At 41.9% G+C, this 18,669-nt stretch overlaps 1 protein-coding gene across 4 annotated transcripts in view; it reads left to right on the top strand.

The window, feature by feature from the left end:
- Positions 1 to 18,669, top strand: part of CAPS2 (calcyphosine 2) — a 69,351-nt gene that overhangs the window by 24,566 nt on the left and 26,116 nt on the right. For 3 of the 4 annotated variants that reach the window (XM_030548707.1, XM_030548706.1, XM_030548708.1), the window contains exons 9-14: positions 4,340 to 4,407; positions 6,009 to 6,128; positions 10,017 to 10,091; positions 10,879 to 10,974; positions 11,083 to 11,176; positions 12,320 to 12,435. In XM_030548707.1, coding sequence (XP_030404567.1) covers positions 4,340 to 4,407; positions 6,009 to 6,128; positions 10,017 to 10,091; positions 10,879 to 10,974; positions 11,083 to 11,176; positions 12,320 to 12,435 — 569 coding nt within the window. The remainder of the gene's footprint in view (positions 1 to 4,339; positions 4,408 to 6,008; positions 6,129 to 10,016; positions 10,092 to 10,878; positions 10,975 to 11,082; positions 11,177 to 12,319; positions 12,436 to 18,669) is intronic. The other variant, XM_030548709.1, reaches the window with a different exon arrangement.

An 18,669-nucleotide genomic window follows, 5' to 3' on the forward strand; every position in this document is an offset into this window, starting at 1 on the left:
ACCCCCAAGACCCAGACCCTCTGGATCTTAACATAAGGAAAGAAAACCCTTTCCCTCACTGTTGCCTCTCCCAGGCTTCCCCTCCCTGGGTTACCCTGGAAGATCACTGTGTGATTCAAGCTCCTTGAATCACAAAACAGAGAGGACAATTCACCTTCCTCCCTCCTTCTCTTTCCCCCTCCCAGACTCTTCCTGAGAGAAAGTAATCCTGGCACAGAGAGAAATCATCCTCTCTCTCCCTCTTCCCTCCTTTCTCCCCACCAATTCCCTGGTGAATCCAGACCCAGTCCCCTGGGGTCTCACCAGAATAAAAAAACAATTAGGTTCTTAAACAAGAAAAGCTTTTAATTTTTACTGTTTTTTCTTTCTTTAATTATCTTTGTAAATTAAAAAAAAAATGGAATAGGTACAGGGTCTTTCAGCTATAGACACTGGGAACACACTCCCAGCCTAAGTATACAAGTACCAATTAAAATCTTTTCAGCAAAATACCAATTTGAACTCCTTCCAGCCAAATACACATTTGAACTTCTTCCAACCAAATACACATTTGCAAATAAAGAAAACAACCATAGCCTAACTCGCTTTATCTACCTAGTACTCACTAGTCTGAACTTATAAGAGCCTGTATCTGAGAGATTGGAGAGAAACCTGGTTGCACGTCTGATCCCTCTGAGCCCCCAGAGTGAGCAACAACCAAAACTAACAGCACAGCACAAAAACTTCCCTCCCTCAAGATTTGAAAGTATCCTGTCCTCTGATTGGTCCTCTGGTCAGGTGACAGCCAGGCTCACTGTTCTTGTTAACCCTTTACAGTCAAAGAGATATAAAGTACTTCTGTGCTATTAACTTTTCTTATCTGTTTATGACAGTTGCTCATATCCATTCCACACCTGCCCTCCTTCCCCGCTGTCAGAGTAGCTGGCAAGAAGGAACTGAGGAGCGGACGGGTCGGCAGGGGTATATATCAGGCGCCATGGCGGCACCACTCCAGGGGACGACCTGCCAACCCACCAGAGTTGCTAGGGTAAAAATCTTCCAACAAACATGCACGCGCGGCGCGCACACCTAACTGGAATGGATATGAGCAACACATCTCGAAGAACAACAGTTACAAAGGTGAATAACCGTCTTTTCTTCATCCAGTGAGAGGTTGGTGGTCACTGTAGAGCCTAAATAGCTGAATTTTTGGACTACTTCTAACTGGTTTGCATTTAAGGTAATTGAAGGATCTTGTGGAACCCTCTGTTCTAATACAACTATTTTCTTGGTGGTGAGTGCAAATACCTGAAAAGCACTTGAAAGGCCATCCTTGAGTTCTTGTAGTAGATCTTCATTATGGGCTATGAGGGCAGCATCATCAGTGAATAGACATTCCCTGGTTAGCACCTTTTTGACTTTGGTCTTTGACTTAAGTTGGAACAGAATGAAGAGTTTCCCATCTGATCCTGTGTGGAGATACACTCCATCTTTCATATCCTTAAACGCACAATTCAAGAGTACTGAGAAAAAGATTCCAAAGAGTGTAGAGGCAAGAACACATCCTTGCTTCACTCTGTTTTTCATCTCAAAGCTGTCCGAAGTGGACCCACCAGACTGGACAGTTGTTTTCATGTTGTTGTGGAATGAACGTATAAGATTTAACAGGGTTGGTAGGCATCCTATCTTTTTTAGTAAAGCAAATAGACCGGCTCTGCTGACTGTGTCAAATGCTTTGGTTAGGTCTACAAAGGTGATGAACAATGGTCTATGCAGAGAGCAAAACTGACTTACTGGGAGACTTGTGAATTATACCCCTTACCAAAATTGTTATAGGGTTAAGTTGTAAAGTTAGTGATTATCCTTTAAAATTATCTGGTGTTTGATTGGCAACCAGTTTTTCATCCTCTTCAACTATAGTAGGGCTTGGTCTATATAGAATTTGGCTTGCACGTGTAAAATGCCTACCCAGGAAATCTTCTCTCAATCACAGATTGTCTCTGTATTTAGCACATTAGTGAAATAGAGTTGCACTAAGATAGAGGGAGCCACAGCCGATCAAAGATAGAGATAGTAGCAAAGAGTCCTGTGGCACCTTATAGACTAACAGACGTTTTGGAGCATGAGCTTTCGTGGGTGAATATCCACTTCGTCGAATGCGTGTAGTGGAAATTTCCAGGGGCAGGTAAATATACGCAAGCAAGAAGCAGTCTAGAGATAACGAGGTTAGTTCAATCAGGGAAGATGAGGCTCTCTTCTAGCAGCTGAGGTGTGAAAACCAAGGGAGGAGAAACTGGTTTTGTAGTTGGCAAGCCATTCACAGTCTTTGTTTAATCCTGAGCTGATGGTGTCAAATTTGCAGATGAACTGAAGCTCAGCAGTTTCTCTTTGAAGTCTGATCCTGAAGTTTTTTTCTGCAGGATGGCCACCTTAAGATCTGCTATCGTGTGGCCAGGGAGGTTGAAGTGTTCTCCTACAGGTTTTTGTGTATTGCCATTCCTAATATCTGATTTGTGTCCGTTTATCCTTTTCTGTAGAGGCTATCCAGTTTGGCCGATGTACATAGCAGAGGGGCATTGCTGGCATACGATGGTGTATATTAATTACATTGGTGGACGTGCAGGTGAATGAACCGGTGATGGTGTGGCTGATCTGGTTAGGTCCTGTGATGGTGTCGCTGGTGTAGATGTATGGGCAGAGTTGGCATCGAGGTTTGTTGTATGGCTTGGTTCCTGAGCTAGAGGTACTATGGTGCGGTGTGCAGTTACTAGTCAGAATATGCTTCAGCTTGGCAGGTTGTCTGTGAGCGAGGACTGCCACCCAAGGCCTGTGAAAGTGTGGGATAATTGTCCAGGATGGATTGTAGATCCCTGATGATGCGTTGGAGGGGTTTTAGCTGGGGACTGTATGTGATGGCCAGTGGAGTCCTGTTGGTTTCTTTCTTGGGTTTGTCTTGCAGTAGGAGGCTTCTGGGTACACGTCTGGCTCTGTTGATCTGTTTCCTTATTTCCTCGTGAGGGTATTGTAGTTTTGAGAATGCTTGGTGGAGATTTTGTAGGTGTTGGTCTCTGTCTGAGGGGTTAGAGCAGATGCGGTTGTACCTCAGTGCTTGGCTGTAGACAATGGATCATGTGGTGTGTCCGGGATGGAAGCTGGAGGCATGAAGGTAGGCATAGTGGTTGGTAGGTTTTTGGTATAGGTTGGTGTTAACGTGACCATCATTTATTTGCACCTTGGTGTCTAGGAAGTGTACCTCTTGTATAGATTGGTCTAGGCTGAGGTTGATGGTGGGGTGGAAGCTGTTGAAATCATGGTGGAATTTTTCCAGAGTCTCCTTCCCGTGGGTCCAGATGATGAAAATGTCATCAATGTAGCATAGGTAGAGAAGGGGCGTGAGTGGATGAGAGCTGAGGAAGCGTTGTTCCAGGTCAGCCATAAAAATGTTGGCATGTTGTGGGGCCATGTGGGTACCCATAGCGGTGCCACTGATCTGGAGATATATATTGTCATCAAATTTGAAATAGTTGTGTGTGAGGATAAAAGATAGAGATAGATAACTAATCACAGGTATGCAAATTGGATAAGGAGTTTACATAAGAAACACTGAACAATGGCTTTGTCTTCCCATGAAAACCAACTATATAAATGTCATGGAAATAAGGGCAAACCTAAATGCAGTAGAGAAGTTCAGAAATCTGATATATATTAAATGATAGGGTTATGCCAGAGAATAAAACGCACTGTCAGCAAGGAAGAATAGTTGGAATAATCTCTCCAAAGAATAGGGTGACTCCTATAAGACACTTCCAATTGTCATATATCCGAGGAGGAGAATATTCTGGCACATAGCTGACCTGCTTTCAAATAAATAATTGAGAGTGGACAATAAATCATAAAAGAATCTTTCACAAGACAACATTAAATTGGTAGAGGTAAATCTTCATTGCTTCAAATCATAATTTGTATCTGCACCGATTCCTATGGTACATTGAATGGGGAGGGAAGTTTCTCTTATGCTTTGTCCCACTTAAATAATACACTTACTTAAAGTAATGTGAGAGCAAATATAAAGAAATCTGGCCCTCAGCATAAATGTTAGATTCCTCTTTTATATGTAGATAATACAGTTACACAGAGCTAGTGCATATGTAAACAGTTTAACTATATCAGAATGCATTATGTGGCTCTAATTTAACTGAACCTCATTCATTGTATAATCTTCTTGATTTAAAAAAAAGATAAGGTAAGAGAGTGAAATGACACATTTGAAAACTCCATATTGCTTAACTGCATCTTCGGAAGATCATTTTCTGAAGTATTTATTGTATCTCATAGACACTTAATGGGTTTTTCATTTCAGGAGGATGTAGCTGCAGAGAGGAGAAAGCAAACTGTAGTAGAGCAAGTGATGGTGGATCAGTTATCTAGGTAAGAGAATATACCAAGTATAATTACAAGTTAACACTGTAGAAGAATCAACTATTTGAAAGTGTGCCCTCCCTTGTGAAGGAAGTATTATTATTATTTTATTTTAAATTTGTAAACATTCTTTAAATTCTTTAATTTTTTTGGTAAAACTTCTGTGATGAAAATGATCAACCGTCTAATTTTAAATGCCGTAAGTATGATCTAAGTATCTCTCAGAAGAATTAAAAATGTATTAACACTTGCACCCGAATTTTAAGTGATTTACAGTAGCACACTCTTGAGAGCTAATCTGCATGCTTTTTTGCAAAATATATTGGTGCCTTTTGTAATACATTATACTTCTTTAGTGCCTTTCTTCTGAGAAACTCAATTTTTTAAAACAGTAATGAATTAATCAGCACAACACTCCTTTGAAGTAAGACAATATTGTTCCAGTTTTACAGAGTTGGCTCAGAGAGAGTTGGACAATGTCACACAACTAGGCAGTTAACACCCAGGGGTTGGCAGGTCTTTGAAGCACTGTAGACAGCATTTCAGTGCCTTGAGGGAGGAAGGATCTTGTGATTTTTGTTTGGTGACCCTCACTAAGCAGTATAGGTAACAACATTGACTGTCTCTGGAAAGAACCACAGGAAAGTGAAGGAGCCTTTGCAGGGGACAGAGGGAATGAAAAGAACTTTGTGCTTCTTCTGATTGCAAAATACATTTTAATTTTTTTCTTATTGTGTTTCATCACACATACTTTTAAATAATGTGCACTAACGGACCATTCTTGCATTTCTTTGTGCTTGAAGCAGGGCCACCATCGTTCCAAGGGGGCAGCACTTTTCAAGGGGCAGCACTCTTTTTAAAAAAATTTTTTTTTGCTTAGGCAGTGGCAAAAACCCTGGAGCTGGTCCTGGCTTGAAGTAACTGATTATCAGGCTTATTTTCCTTAATGTACCTTAGGTATGCACATTTAATGCCAGCCTGTGAAGTATGATTATATTACCTTAGCATTTACAAGAGTTAGAACAAAAATTATCTACAAGTTTATATTTACCATAGAGCAATGGTTCTCAAACTTATTTGAGTGCACTCCACTTCTTAGTGTCTATAGTAGTTTATGCCTCCACCACCACACAAGCACATATACTGATAAAAAATAATCAACATGTAACTCTCACTAAACATTAAAAACAGTAAGGTATTTAGTCAAACAGAGCCAATGATCCACTATAATAAGAGCAAAAGCAAAACTGTGATTGTGGTTGATGCTTACAATTAAATGTGCACACCGTATCATAGCAAACAGATTAATGTGTAGATAGCAACAACTTTGTATAATGCTATGCAAGCTTAGAAATCCGTCAAAATGCACAGAACCATCTAGAGTCAAATGCACAGCACCATCTGAGGACCTGATATGTCTGGAGGAATCAGCTTTGCTAATTATTAATTGCTGTGGGTAAAATGTGCTCAGTAGCTCCCACCCCTCCCAAGCTTCTCATGGCCCCCAGAATACATTCTGCACACACACTCATGGGGAGGGGTGCCCCCTAGTTTGAAAACTTTTGCCATAGAGTAATGCTGCTTTGTTGTTTTTTTTTGTCTTCGGTCAGGGCTGTAATAAGTGACCCAGAGCAAAGTACAAATATTGGTACTTACCAGAGGGATTGGACCTTTGCAGGTCTTGAGACAGCACCATTGCGCTTTAGAAAAAGAACATTACATGAAACAAAGTAAGTTTTTTCTTTTGTAGTGGTGGTTTGGAGTTTTTTGAGCCACAGGCTGTCATAAACAGATAGTAAAGGGTTAACAAGTCCAGTAAACCTGGCTAACACCTGACCAGAGGATCAATCAGGAGACAAGATACTTTCAAATGTCAGTAGAGGGAAGTCTTTGTTTTGTGCTGCTTTTGTTGTTCTCTGTTCTCTCAGGGATCTAAGAGGGACCAGACAGGTATACAGACTCTCCAATCTTCTGTTCAATTTAGTAAGTACCAGTTAGAAAGGTGGTTTAGTCTTTTTTGTTTGTTTTTCTTTATTTGCAAATGTGTATTTTGCTGGAAGGATTGTATCTCTGTTGCAACTTGTATTTGTGCTGGGGGGAGGATTCTCCCTGGTGTCTATAAGCTGAAAGACCCAGTAACATTTTCCATCTTGATTTTACAGAGACAATTTTTACCTTTTCTTTCTTTTTTATTAAAAGCTTTTCTTTTAAAAAACCTGATTGATTTTTTTCCCCTTGTTAAGGCTCAAGGGAATTGAGTCTAAACTCACCAGTGAGTGGTGGGGGAGAAAGGAGGTGGGGGGGACTGCGAATTTCCCATTGTTTTAGATTCACGGAGCTTTAATCTGTCTGTCTCTCCAGGATAGCCCAGGGAGGGAAAGCCTCGGAGAGGACACGGTGGGGGAAGCGTTTATTTTTCCTTGTGTTAAGGTTCAAGGAATTTGGATCTTGTTTCACCAGTGAGTTGGTGAAGCCTCTCCAGACGACCCAGGGTGGGAAAGTCTAAGAGGGGGAAAAGGGGGGGAGGGATAGTCAGTTCCTCCTTGTTTTAAGATCCAGGGGGTCTGGGTCTTGGGGTCCCCTGGGAAGGTTTTGGAGGGACCAGAGTGTACCAGGCACTGCAAGTCCTGGTTGGTGGTAGCGCTACAAGATTTAAGCTGGTAATTAAGCTTAGAGGAATTCATGCTGGTACCCCATCTTTTGGACGCTAAGGTTCAGAGTGGGGGTGCAACCATGACACAGGCATATAGCCCTAATTTCAACCAGTTGTAACTTTAGCAAAACCTATTCCTTTCAGGCTGAAACTTTTTGTGCTTGGTCTTTCTCGCTTTCTTTCCCTTTTTTTTTCTTTTTCTTTTGCCAAGTGTAGTAAGTTTGTTCCATCCAGTTTTAGAGGTGCAGAAAACAAGATCAGGGAGTTCTTTGAGTATAATCTTCATTGTGGGTGTTTTATATGCCTGGGATAAACCAGGTGGAAACTTTTTAGATAGCAGTGGCTGTGTTTCATAGAATATCAGGGTTGGAAGGGACCTCAGGAAGTAATCTAGTCCAACCCCCTGCTCAAAGCAGGACCAATCCCCAGACAGATTTTTGCCCCAGATCCCTAAATGGCTCCCTTAAGGATTGAACTCACAACTCTGGGTTTAGCAGGACAATGCTCAAACCACTGAGCTATCCCTCCCCCCATCTTACATATGTTCTCGTCTTTCAAAGGGTGCACAGCCCCAACTGTTCATTTACTTCTGACTGCTGTAGGAAGTAAGCAGGAGCTTAATGGTGACCTTTGCTAGCCCCATCAGCCCCACTTCTTGGAAAGGTTGGGATTTTTGCTTATATATGCTGTCTTGGAGGTATGATATTTAGTATTAGTTATTGCTACACTTTGACAGATTTATTTATTTTGGTCTCTTCAGTTGTTTTTGATTTTAAGCCTTCCTCATGCCTTTTCATGTATTTTATGCATTACTATGGCTGAATCCAATGGCTTCAAGCCATGCCTTCCTGCAGTGGCACTATGGCTGTCACAGATAAATGTGCCTTTTCTGGCTCAGGGAATGATGTTTTCCTGATGATTCTTTGAGTGTAAAGATTTACCAAAAGGACATGTAGAATATGAAAAAAACATCTTAAACTTATGTGAGTATTATTCCCCAGAAGCGATGTTCTAGATCAGAGTTTCCAAAGCCTTTAAAAGCTGGACAGCTGTCCTCTCATTCTCCCCAGGCAACTGTGCAGGCTTTTAACAATCCCTTGCGTCTCTTAACTTACACATCTTTGTGTGTCCCCTCTCCCCTACACCCAACACACTTCAGTACTTCATGAAATGCTGATGTACATCTTAATATAATAGTTCCTATCTGTTCTTACATGTTTTGATGAGTAGTGAAATAGTTGACATTTAAAATATTGTCACTGCTATCTGAGTTAACACCAATTGAAATTGAATTGAAATCCACATTGCAGAGCTATTGTTTCAAGCTCTCTGCAAATGTAGGCAGATATCTCTGCATCAGTTGTATTCAAGTACTCAAATATAATTGTAAAAGACTTACTTTCTTTTTAAAAAAATGTAAGCTGTGACTCTGGGGAGCAATTTTAAGGTTTTGCTCCAGCCCCCCATAGGAAGTCTCTTTGCTCCCCAGGGGGTATGCCTCTACTTTAGTAAAATTGATGTAGAGAAATTGAAACTGATGTTGACTGGACATTCTGCTACTATGGTGTTGAGAACCACATAAGTACCTAGATATAGAGAGAGATCCTGGAGTTGTTCTGAGTCAGGAACTAGCAGCAGAATGATTTCCATACTGAAGAGCAGTTCAATGGTAAGGACTGATTAAAACACCCTCTCTGCCTTAGAGGTTGAGTGTTAAGCCATTCCCCAGTGGCTCTTCAGTCTTACACTTGCATATCCTGAAATCCAGCAGTGTAAGTCCACATTAGGCTCCACTATTGAATGCCACTTCAGTGTTGAGATAAAGTAGAAGGTTTGTTAAGTTCTTAAGGAACTATTTTTCTGAGTAATGCTTTTCCAGCATTGGTTTTCCTCGAGAGAGCCAAGGAAAATGAAGAAAAAGAGTCAACAGATTCGTAACTTTTCTTAGCACATCTAAGTAACAGTGATGGAATGTCCACTCCGCATAGGTCTGGCCGGGGTGAAGGTGGCCAATTAACTTCCCAGGCTGCACCTGGAGGAGGAGCCAGGGTGCAGAGAACTAAGTGATTGCAAGCAGGCCCACCTGTGCAGGAACAGACGGGGCCTATAAAGCCGGGTAGGGGGCTACAGATGGCTGCTGAGAAAGGACAGTCAGTTCCTGGGAAGAGGGAGGAATGCTTGGGGGACTGCTGGGAAAGGCTTCAGGAAGGCAGGCAGCAGTCACTTTCTGGGAAGAAGGAGGAAGCTTTTGAGCTGGTATGCCCAGAGAAAGAAGGGGAACCACAGTGTTGGAAGCAGTCCAGGAGCAGTGAGGCCAGAGAGAGGAAGCCCAGAACTGCTGAGCTGAGGGTCCCTGGACCGAAACCCAGAGAAGAGGGCAGACCTGGGTTCCTCTACCAGCTGCCGAGTGCATGGCATCAGTTTCAATTTCTCTACATCAATTTTACTAAAGTAGAGGCATACTACTGGGAGCAGAGAGAGGCATACCCTGGGGAGCAGAGAGACTTGCTATGGGGGGCTGGAGAAGACTGCTTAGGACTACTGATGGACTGTATCCCAATGGGGAATGCTGAGTGATCTAGCTGGAGAGCTGAGTCGCAAAGGAGATGGTGTGAGTCCTGGAGCGAGAGGAGCTGCAGACCAGGGTCAGGGTGACAGCGTGCAAACCGTGGACTGAGGTATTGTCTTCCAGAGCTAATCACCAGAGTGACCAGGAGGAGGCACTAGACCTGCAGTGAATGGAGCACCCATGACAATAACATCGACCCCAAAGATATCTAGACTTGCTCTCCCTGCATTCTAGCTCTTTCATCTGCTTTATGACTCCACTGTGAAGGGTAACCTGGATCAACTAGGTTACCACAATCTAGGTTTATTGGTAGTTCTAGAAATGGTTGATATTTAATGCAAAATTTTACATATTTGGAATATATCTGTTGATAAATGTCATGAATTATTTTAACAGAATAAGGACCAGATCAGCATTAACTGAAAATGTGCTTTCTAATAAGTTACGCTTTGATGGCAGAATTATATCAAGGTAATCATAAATGTCATAGAACTCCTTTTTAAATCTGTGAGTAATTAATTATTTTCTTTTGCATGTTGGAATAATTGCAGTACATTACACATCTATTTAGAAGTATGTACTTATAATATGTACATTAGAGCCCTGCGTGGAACTAGTGTAGAGCCTTGCAGTGAGACTGGGATCTCATAAGACCCGCTGCCATAATAGCAGGACCGGGTGAGAACGAGATTAAAAATAGTCCCATGCAGGGTTCTATTGTACAGGCATATGTATAATTTTAATTTTCTTAAGTGGCTATTATATGCTGACATAGTTTAGAACAGCCCTGAGTCTCATTTGACTCAAGAATCAGGGTTGTATAAAGGATTCCTTTCTGATGTCTTTTGCTACAGCCAGTGCTTTCTGGGTGTGCAGCTGAGCATTCAGCCCATTAGCTTCAGAGATCATGATGAACATAGCTGGTCCTAATACATGAAATCTGTTGGTTGAGTTGCGAAAACTCTTTCTGAATGTGGATTATGGAAAGCGTTTTGGAGAAATAGCCTAAAATTTAATTTAGATATGTGACTGGATCCACAAGCTACACTGAACAATATTTCAAATTAAACTAAAGCAATCAAAACCAGTAATATTCTTAAAATAATGATTATAATAATATTGTAGGGCATTTGCCATTGAACGGCTACTAAAGATGCATATTTCAAAATAGTGATATCCTCATCCCATTTCAGTTTGAAATAGATTATGTTGAAATAGATTACAAAACTCTAATACTGCTTTTCAATTACTGTTGTAGGAATGGGCGTGATGCTTGCAGAGAGCTGATTGGATTCTTTTTTATGTATGACAGATCTCTTACTGTATATGAATATCGACAATTTGGAAAAAATAGGTAGGATAAATAACTGTTAAAAATTGAGAAAAAATTCTCCAGATTATATCCAGAAGAACTTACTTTCAAGTTTTTATTTATTTAAACTTATTTTAAATCATCTCACAGAACAAATGCCTTACCTTTCATTCAGAAAGGAGTTTATAGTCATCAGCGTGGACAAAGAAAAGGACAACAATATGATCTTAGTGACTTTTATGTTGTAAGTATTTTTCTATTTGAAAATATATCAACTCTGCTGATGATTTGGAATTGCCACTTGGGTTGTTTGAATTCTGGGCTGAAGCAAGGACATTAATCTAGCATTCAAGGGACTGATCCAAAGAACGCTGTAGTCAGTGAAAGTCTTTCCATTAACTTCAGCTTCTTTGGTTGAAGCCCTAAGTCTTAAAGAGTCTGGGCTAGAGATGGTCGGGAGTTTTTGACTAACTCATTTTTCGTTGGAATATGCCAGTTTGTCAAAATAAAAACTTTTTGTGGAAACATGTCAGTTTCAACAAAAGTTTATTTGAAACTGATTTCTCAGATTAGGATGGAATGTTGAGGGAGATTGACCCACAGAATAGCCCATAGCCCAATAGTTAGGGCACTCAGCTGTGATATGGGTGACTTAGGTTTAGGTCCCTGCTCCAAATCAGGCAGAGCAGGGACCTGAACCAGGTTTTCACATATCCCAAATGAGTGACCTAACCATTGGGCTACTGTTCTGGGGTGGATGCTCTCATTTTTTTGCAACAATTTTGAAAAGTTTTTGTTTTTTGTATTGTGAAACAGTAAATGCATTGAAATCTTAGATTTCTACAGAATGGGAAAACCCTTTCCCTCCCAGCTCTAGTCTGGACCATGTGCTTTATAAAAGCACCCAGCCAAATACTAGAGATGCCAGTAGTAATCTCAAAACAGGCTGCATGTTCTACTTTTTTCCAGCAGAGGGCACAAAGCTGCAGCTGTGAAGGGGTTTGTAAACATATATTGTTACAAAAGTGAGTAACTGTGAAAGGGAAGAGGGCCCTGGTGACCAAGGAGAACAAAGTTGTGGTTTAGATCTCATTACGTATGTGGCAGATGTGTAAATTCTGAGGGGAATTTATGTTCATTCCATATAAGTACAGCTACTAGCATAGAATTTGAATTACTGATTCTCTAACTTTCAAAATCTGATGTTTTGTGTTTTTAAATTACAATACTGAACTAGAAATTTGTGCCATAGTCAAATTGAATCCTAAAATAGCACTTTTTTCTATTTTAAATTTTAAAAATTCTAGTTCTTCATGAATTTCTTGTATAGTATATTTTATAGAATATACAACTTGCTTGTAAATCGTTCATTTGTTATTACCTACAGGGTGCTAACCTGACTTTTCTGAGTTGCAATCTTAGCCTTCCAGAAAGCATTAAACAGAACCCAATACTTACCCTTCGTGTCACAAATATTGATGAAGCTGCAATTGACATTCTAAAGTAAGTTCAGTAGACTAGCTTTTCTGAGTAGTTTTCCTTTTTTGCAAATTTCTTCCCAAATGAAGATTTTATATATATATAAGATTTAAACAAATACATTTTATTGATGCTGCTAAAAGTTTCTGCATTTAGGCTCTTATTAGGAAGAATTAGCCATCTGAATGAATGGTTTTGAAGTAACATACAGAGGAGCCTTTAACTGTTTATTGGGATGGAGAGAACAATTGTAAACTAAAAGATTTACATTCCTTAAAGGTCATATTCTCTGCATTTTGGTGCTGAACTTGAACTTAAAGACAAACTAGATACATAGAAATCATATATTAAAACCTTTCTTATGGCAATAGCTTTGATTACTTCGTTTGAAAGAATAAACATTCAGCTTCCTACCTTAAGGGAAAGAAAGCCAAAGAACTGAAAGAAGAGAAAGGAATACGATGTAACTGATGCATTTCCCTAACAATACGACACCTCTTATGGTTCCAGGTTGGGAAACCTGAAAGCCAGAGAATGTAACCATATAATCGCTCTCTAGTCCTTGCCATCTTTGTCAATGCGCACTAATAAAGGTTTGTCTATCTCGGCTAGATTTGGCCCTTCGCTGACTTCACCAGCGTGGCTGAATGTGGCAAAGAATGGCTAAGAATGTCACTTAGAGGATTTAATATTTTTTGCCATTGACTTTGGAGTGTACCTAATGAGCAGTGAGTGACATTTCTGGTTTAGAAGATAACTTGAATAAACATCTGTAACTTTTTCATAATGAAATGTGAGTACTTTAATACATTTCATTAACAATGTAGGGCCTGGTTGTGTCCTTAAGAGAAATTCTGTACATGGATCTTTCCCCTTCCCCACAGAAAGGAGACTCAGCCACCTGGGCAGCAGCATTTCCTCATCCCAAGGAGGTGCTGCTGCAAGAGGATGGGCTGTGGATGTGAGGTAGGACTCCTCCTTTCTCTGTTTGTTTCCTCTCTTCCTTATGCCCAGTGAAATCCAGGATGGAAATGTATACAGCTTGGAGCTACAGTGTATTTCTACAGTGGAAAACCTCTCTTGAAGGGGAATTCCTACATTTATTCTTTCAAAACAGGCTTTGATAAATTCACTTGTTTCATACACTAAAATAAGAGAACTTTAAAAAAAATTATTTCACCTTTGTAACAGCTAGATGAATGGCTAATCATTGAATGTACATTATTTTGTAAATCGGACTCTCAGCTAAATCTCCCTGCAAAAGTAAACTGTCATGTACATTTAATGCCTCCCTTGGGGTTTCTGGATTTCATAGTCAATATACAAATAATTTTGTTTGAAGATTATGATTCCATTAGTGTGTGGTTTGAACAATTCTAATTCTGTTAAGTGATTTTAAGATGTACTTTCATGGAGTTTGCTGTCTGCAATTATGATGAAGAGTCAATGTTAGCCTATAATATATATTTAAAGATTTAAATCATCCTGTCCTATCAAAGCAATAATGATGCCACAATTAAGACATTCATTCAGTATCTAAAGACTTTATTAGAACAACTTAATTGACTGTTGCTATAAATTTCATGTTGTCTATCTAAATGCCTAGCTATATAAAGCCTGTTCTCAATTTCACTAATGCCTACCATGGTGTAAAGGGACCTTACTGTAAATGAGAAACAGGCCCCTAGAATTTACAACTTACCTGTATATTGTAGTATCCAGTAATATACGGTATATTGATATGATATTTACAGCTATTTTTTCCTTCTAATTATGGCAAGGCTTTCACAAAATGGAGGACAAGAGTTTAATTGTTGATAATTCGTGTAAGGCATTTTGCACCTCATGAATATTTTCTTTCTGCTGCACAGCTTCTCTCCTCATTCATCACTAATAGTAATACCTCCCACCTTTGGAATTCAGAGATGGTCTAGTGTGGCAGTGTTAAGCATTAAGCCAAGTCCAGGAGGTGCTATAGGCAGTTTTTTAGGGGAGATATGCTCTGCTGCCTTAAGTCACTGACTCATACTGCCAGGACATGGGGGCTTTTTCATTGGATAGGCATGTAAGGCCTTGACTTCTGCCCAGAACTGTGAGGCCTTGTCTACACTACCAAGTTTTGTCGCCAAAACTACTGTTCATCGACCCAAACATTGAGTTGTGTACACACTGCGAGGCGACTTTTGTCGGGGAGAATGCCCGGTTTTGGCAACAAAATACATCCACCCTCATGAGAGATTTACGTCTTTTCCCTCCACATTTTTGTTGATGAAATGCAAGCATAGACACTACCCTTCATTTCATCACTTTCTTTGGCCTCCAGGAGATATCCCGCAATGCCCTTCCTGATTGCTCAGGTCAGCAATTTGACCTCCACTACCCTGCAGCCAGATAGATAACCATACACCCCTCCTTTTAGAAGCCCCAGGAATTTTTGAAATTCCATTTCCTGTTTGCTCGGTGTGGAGAGGTCTCATTTCATCTTTTGAGGTGGCCATGGTGGGTTATCGCAGCAAATGCTTGGACCACTGCAGAGCTGTTGGATCTGATCAGGATATGGGGAGAGGAGGCTGTGCAGTCCCAGCTGCGCTTGAGCTGAAGGCATTGGGGTATCTATGGGCAGATTTCTCAAGCCTTGTGTGAAAAGAGCTATGATTGGGACACGCTGCAGTGCAGAGCGAAGATAAAGGAGCTGAGGCAGGCATACTATAAGGTGAGGGGGGCAAACCATCCCTCAGGTGCTTCACCTAAGACTTGCCAGTTCTGTAAGGAGCTGGATACTATCCTTGGTGGTGACCCCATCTCCATTGCCAAGAGCTCCATGGATACTTTGGAGGGCACGGAGGCAGCAGAAGGAGGACCGAACCTGGAGGACGAAGTTATTGATGAAGAGGTGGAGTTAGATGAGGATGTGCAGCTCCCGGCAGGGTCGCCGAGTGGGACAGGCAGCCAGGAACTGTTCTTCACTCCCGAGATGTCTAGCCAGTCCCAGCAGTCGCTCTCCGATGAGCAAGAAGCAGGAGATGAGATTCCTGGTAAGTGGCTGTGGCTTGTGTAGTGCAGAGGTGGGTTTAGGGCATAGAAATGTGGGAGGCTGGCTGTGTTTCTGTGAGCTGGATATTTTCCTGTGTAGCTAATTACTGCAGTGGAACAGGGTGATGCACTCCAAGATCTCATGGGAATCCTTCAGAGGGATCTCCAGGAAAGTTTCCTGGAAGTACTCGATAATCCTCTGCTGAAGGTTCTGTTGTAGAGCAGCTTTGTTCCTTCCCCCATTGTAGGAAAACTTCCCACGTCGTTCTGCAATCACTTGTGCAGGGACCAAAGCGGCACATAGGCAAGCAGCATAGGGAGCAGAGCAGAAGCCACAAGCACAGAGTAGATGTACTCTGATTTCCCTGATTACCCTTAACAGTGAGATGTCTGCTAGAAGTTCCCCTTGCCTGTTGAAAAGTGTGGGAGAATTTTAGAATTTGTTTCCTGGAATGCTGCCCCATGGCCCTTGCAAAGAGCGTGTGATCTTTTTCCCCATGAGAAGCGACCTCCCTGCCCACCAAAACTCGCCATGCTTTAGGTGTTCACAGAGATGTGTGCCTGGCTAGGGTCAGTGAGAAAGTGATGACAATGTTGCAAAAGATGTATTTAATGGAAACGTTTCAATGCTGAATTTAACAATCTCTCTTCTATGCTTTGCCAGATGTGGCCTTCAGGATCACCCCCCCACACACCCCAGCTGAGCATCTCCGCCAGATAAGAAAACACCCAAGACACAGTAAAGAAGACATGTTCCAAGAGGTCCTTCAGTGCTCCAATGCAGAAAAAAGGGAATGAAAGGAGTGCTAGGAAGCCAAATGGCAGGACAGAAAAGAGAACCACGCATTTGAGGTCTTTAAACCACGATTTGAGGATTTCAATAACTCAGACATAGGTTATGGGTTTGTTACAGGAGTGGGTGGGTGAGATTCTGTGTCCTGCATTGTGCAGGAGGTCAAACTAAATGGTCATAAGGTCCCTTCTGACCTTAAAGTCTGTGAGTCTATTTGTTAAGGATGCTAAAAATTATGGAGGAGAAAAACTCAGATGCTGAAAGCCTTAATAATGCCACAGATTTAGCAAATTAGTGCTCTACCTCCACTGCAGCACATTCAGAACTCTTTTCCATGCCCACCCTCCCAAACTGCCTGTACATTCCTTTCCATCTTCTGGGACTTCTCAGTTTCCCCTTCACTTCACCCCCTCAGACAACTTTCACAAATATAGCTGGACCTACTCACAGCTGTGAACGTCTACCCTTCCCTGCTTCCTCCTTTCCTGCCAAGCATCTGTGTGTTTGTGTGTGCTGTTTCTTGTGCAGTAAAAGCAGACTTTCACAATAATAAATTATCTTTATTTTGTTTCTACAAGGTGAGATTGCAGGCACTGCCAATACATGCAAAGGCATTGTAATCACTTTATTACAGGAATAAAAGGCCCCAAATATCACCACTGCCTCCAAGAAAAACTACATGGCATGTAACATTGAAGCAACTCACACAGAGATATGTTACTGGTGGTCACTGTCAAAGTGCTTCAAAGCCTACCTGATTCAAATTGGTCCCCTCTGGGCTTCTCTGACAGCCCTGGTATCTGGCTGCTCAAAATCAGCGGCCAAACGGTCTGCCTCAGCACTCCACCCCTGAGCAGACCTTTCACCCTTAGCTTCACAGAGATTATGCAACACGGTTATGACTTTAGGAATATTATCCTCATTGAAGTCCAACCTGCCATAAAAGCATCGCCAGCACACCTTTAATCTGCCAAAGGCACATTTAACTCTCATCTGACACCTACTAAGCCTGTGGTTGAACCATTCCTTGCTGCTGTCCAGGTGTCCCGTGTAAGGTTTCATGAGTGACGGCTGTAAGGGTTACTCAGGGTCCCCCAGGATGACTATAGGCATTTCAACAGCCCCCACCATAATCTTCTGGTTAGGAAAGAAAGTCTGCGCTTGCAGCTTTCTGTACAGGCTGGTGTTCCTGAAGATGCATGGGTCATGCGCCTTCCCAGACCACCCTGCGTGAATGTCAGTGAAACACCCACGGTGAGTCACAAGCGCCTGTAACACCCTGGAGAAAGTACCTCTTCCTATTGATGTACTCTGTCACAAGGTAGTCTGGAATATGAGTGCCATCTATCACCCCTCCACAGTTAGGGAAACCCATTTCTGCAAAGCCATCCATTATTTCATGCACATTTCCCACAGTCATGGTCTTTGTACCAGGATGTGATTTATTGCCTTGCACACTTGCATTAATGCAGCCCCAACAGTCGGCTGGAGTTGCCAGCTTCCACACAACATTTGCCACATGCTTCTCCGCCGAGAAGACAGCTCTCATTCTGGTGTCCTTGCCCTGCAGGCCTGGGGCGAGCTCCGTACACAGCTCCAGGAAGGTGGCTTTCCGCATCTGGAAGTTCTGTAGCCACTGCTCATCATCCTACGTTTGCATGACGATTCGATCCCACCATTCAGTGCTTGTTTCACGAGCCCAAAAGTGATGGTCTACCCTATGCACCTGCTCTGTGAATGCCAAAAGCAATCTAGAGTTGCTCCTATCCATATCATGCAGAATGTTGAGTGCCTGCAAGTCTTCTTCAGTTAGGAACTTCATGATTAACTCCACTGCCATCCACGATGTCTTCATGACAGTCAGCAGAGCAAAGGAGAGCAGTGTGGGATCCATCCCTTCTCACAAAAATGCTGAGGTACACAGCAAAGAAGGACCATTGAGAAAAGGCTGCAAAAGAAAATTGGAAACGCATGGTGTGCTGGGACAGAAAGCAATGCATCATGGGACATTTGGAACTGTCTCAAGATGCACTGCAATGTGCTCCATCGTCCCACAACACTTAATAAGAGAAGGACTGTGGGATAGGTACCCACAGTGCATTGCTCACACCGTCGATGATGGTGGCCCCACTGTAGACACGATCTGCCAACAGAGGGAGCAAGTGTGAACATGAAATTGCAATTTTTATTGTGTCAACATCACTTTTGTTGACACAGATTGGTAGTTTAGACATGGCCTGACTCCACCGTGGGATGCACGAGGATTTTGTTGGAGAACCCCTCACAGCCTGCTCAGGGATAAGTCTTGCAAACTTCAGAGACTTTGTAAGGCAGCAGTTCATAGTGTTAATGAGCAAGTAGTGAAGGTTTAAACACTTTCTCCTTTGCTTTTCCATCATGAGGGAAGTGTTTGCTGCTTTTCTCCTCACAGA

Source organism: Gopherus evgoodei, chromosome 1 (genome assembly GCF_007399415.2).
Source record: "Gopherus evgoodei ecotype Sinaloan lineage chromosome 1, rGopEvg1_v1.p, whole genome shotgun sequence".
Taxonomy (NCBI): Eukaryota; Metazoa; Chordata; order Testudines; family Testudinidae; genus Gopherus; species Gopherus evgoodei.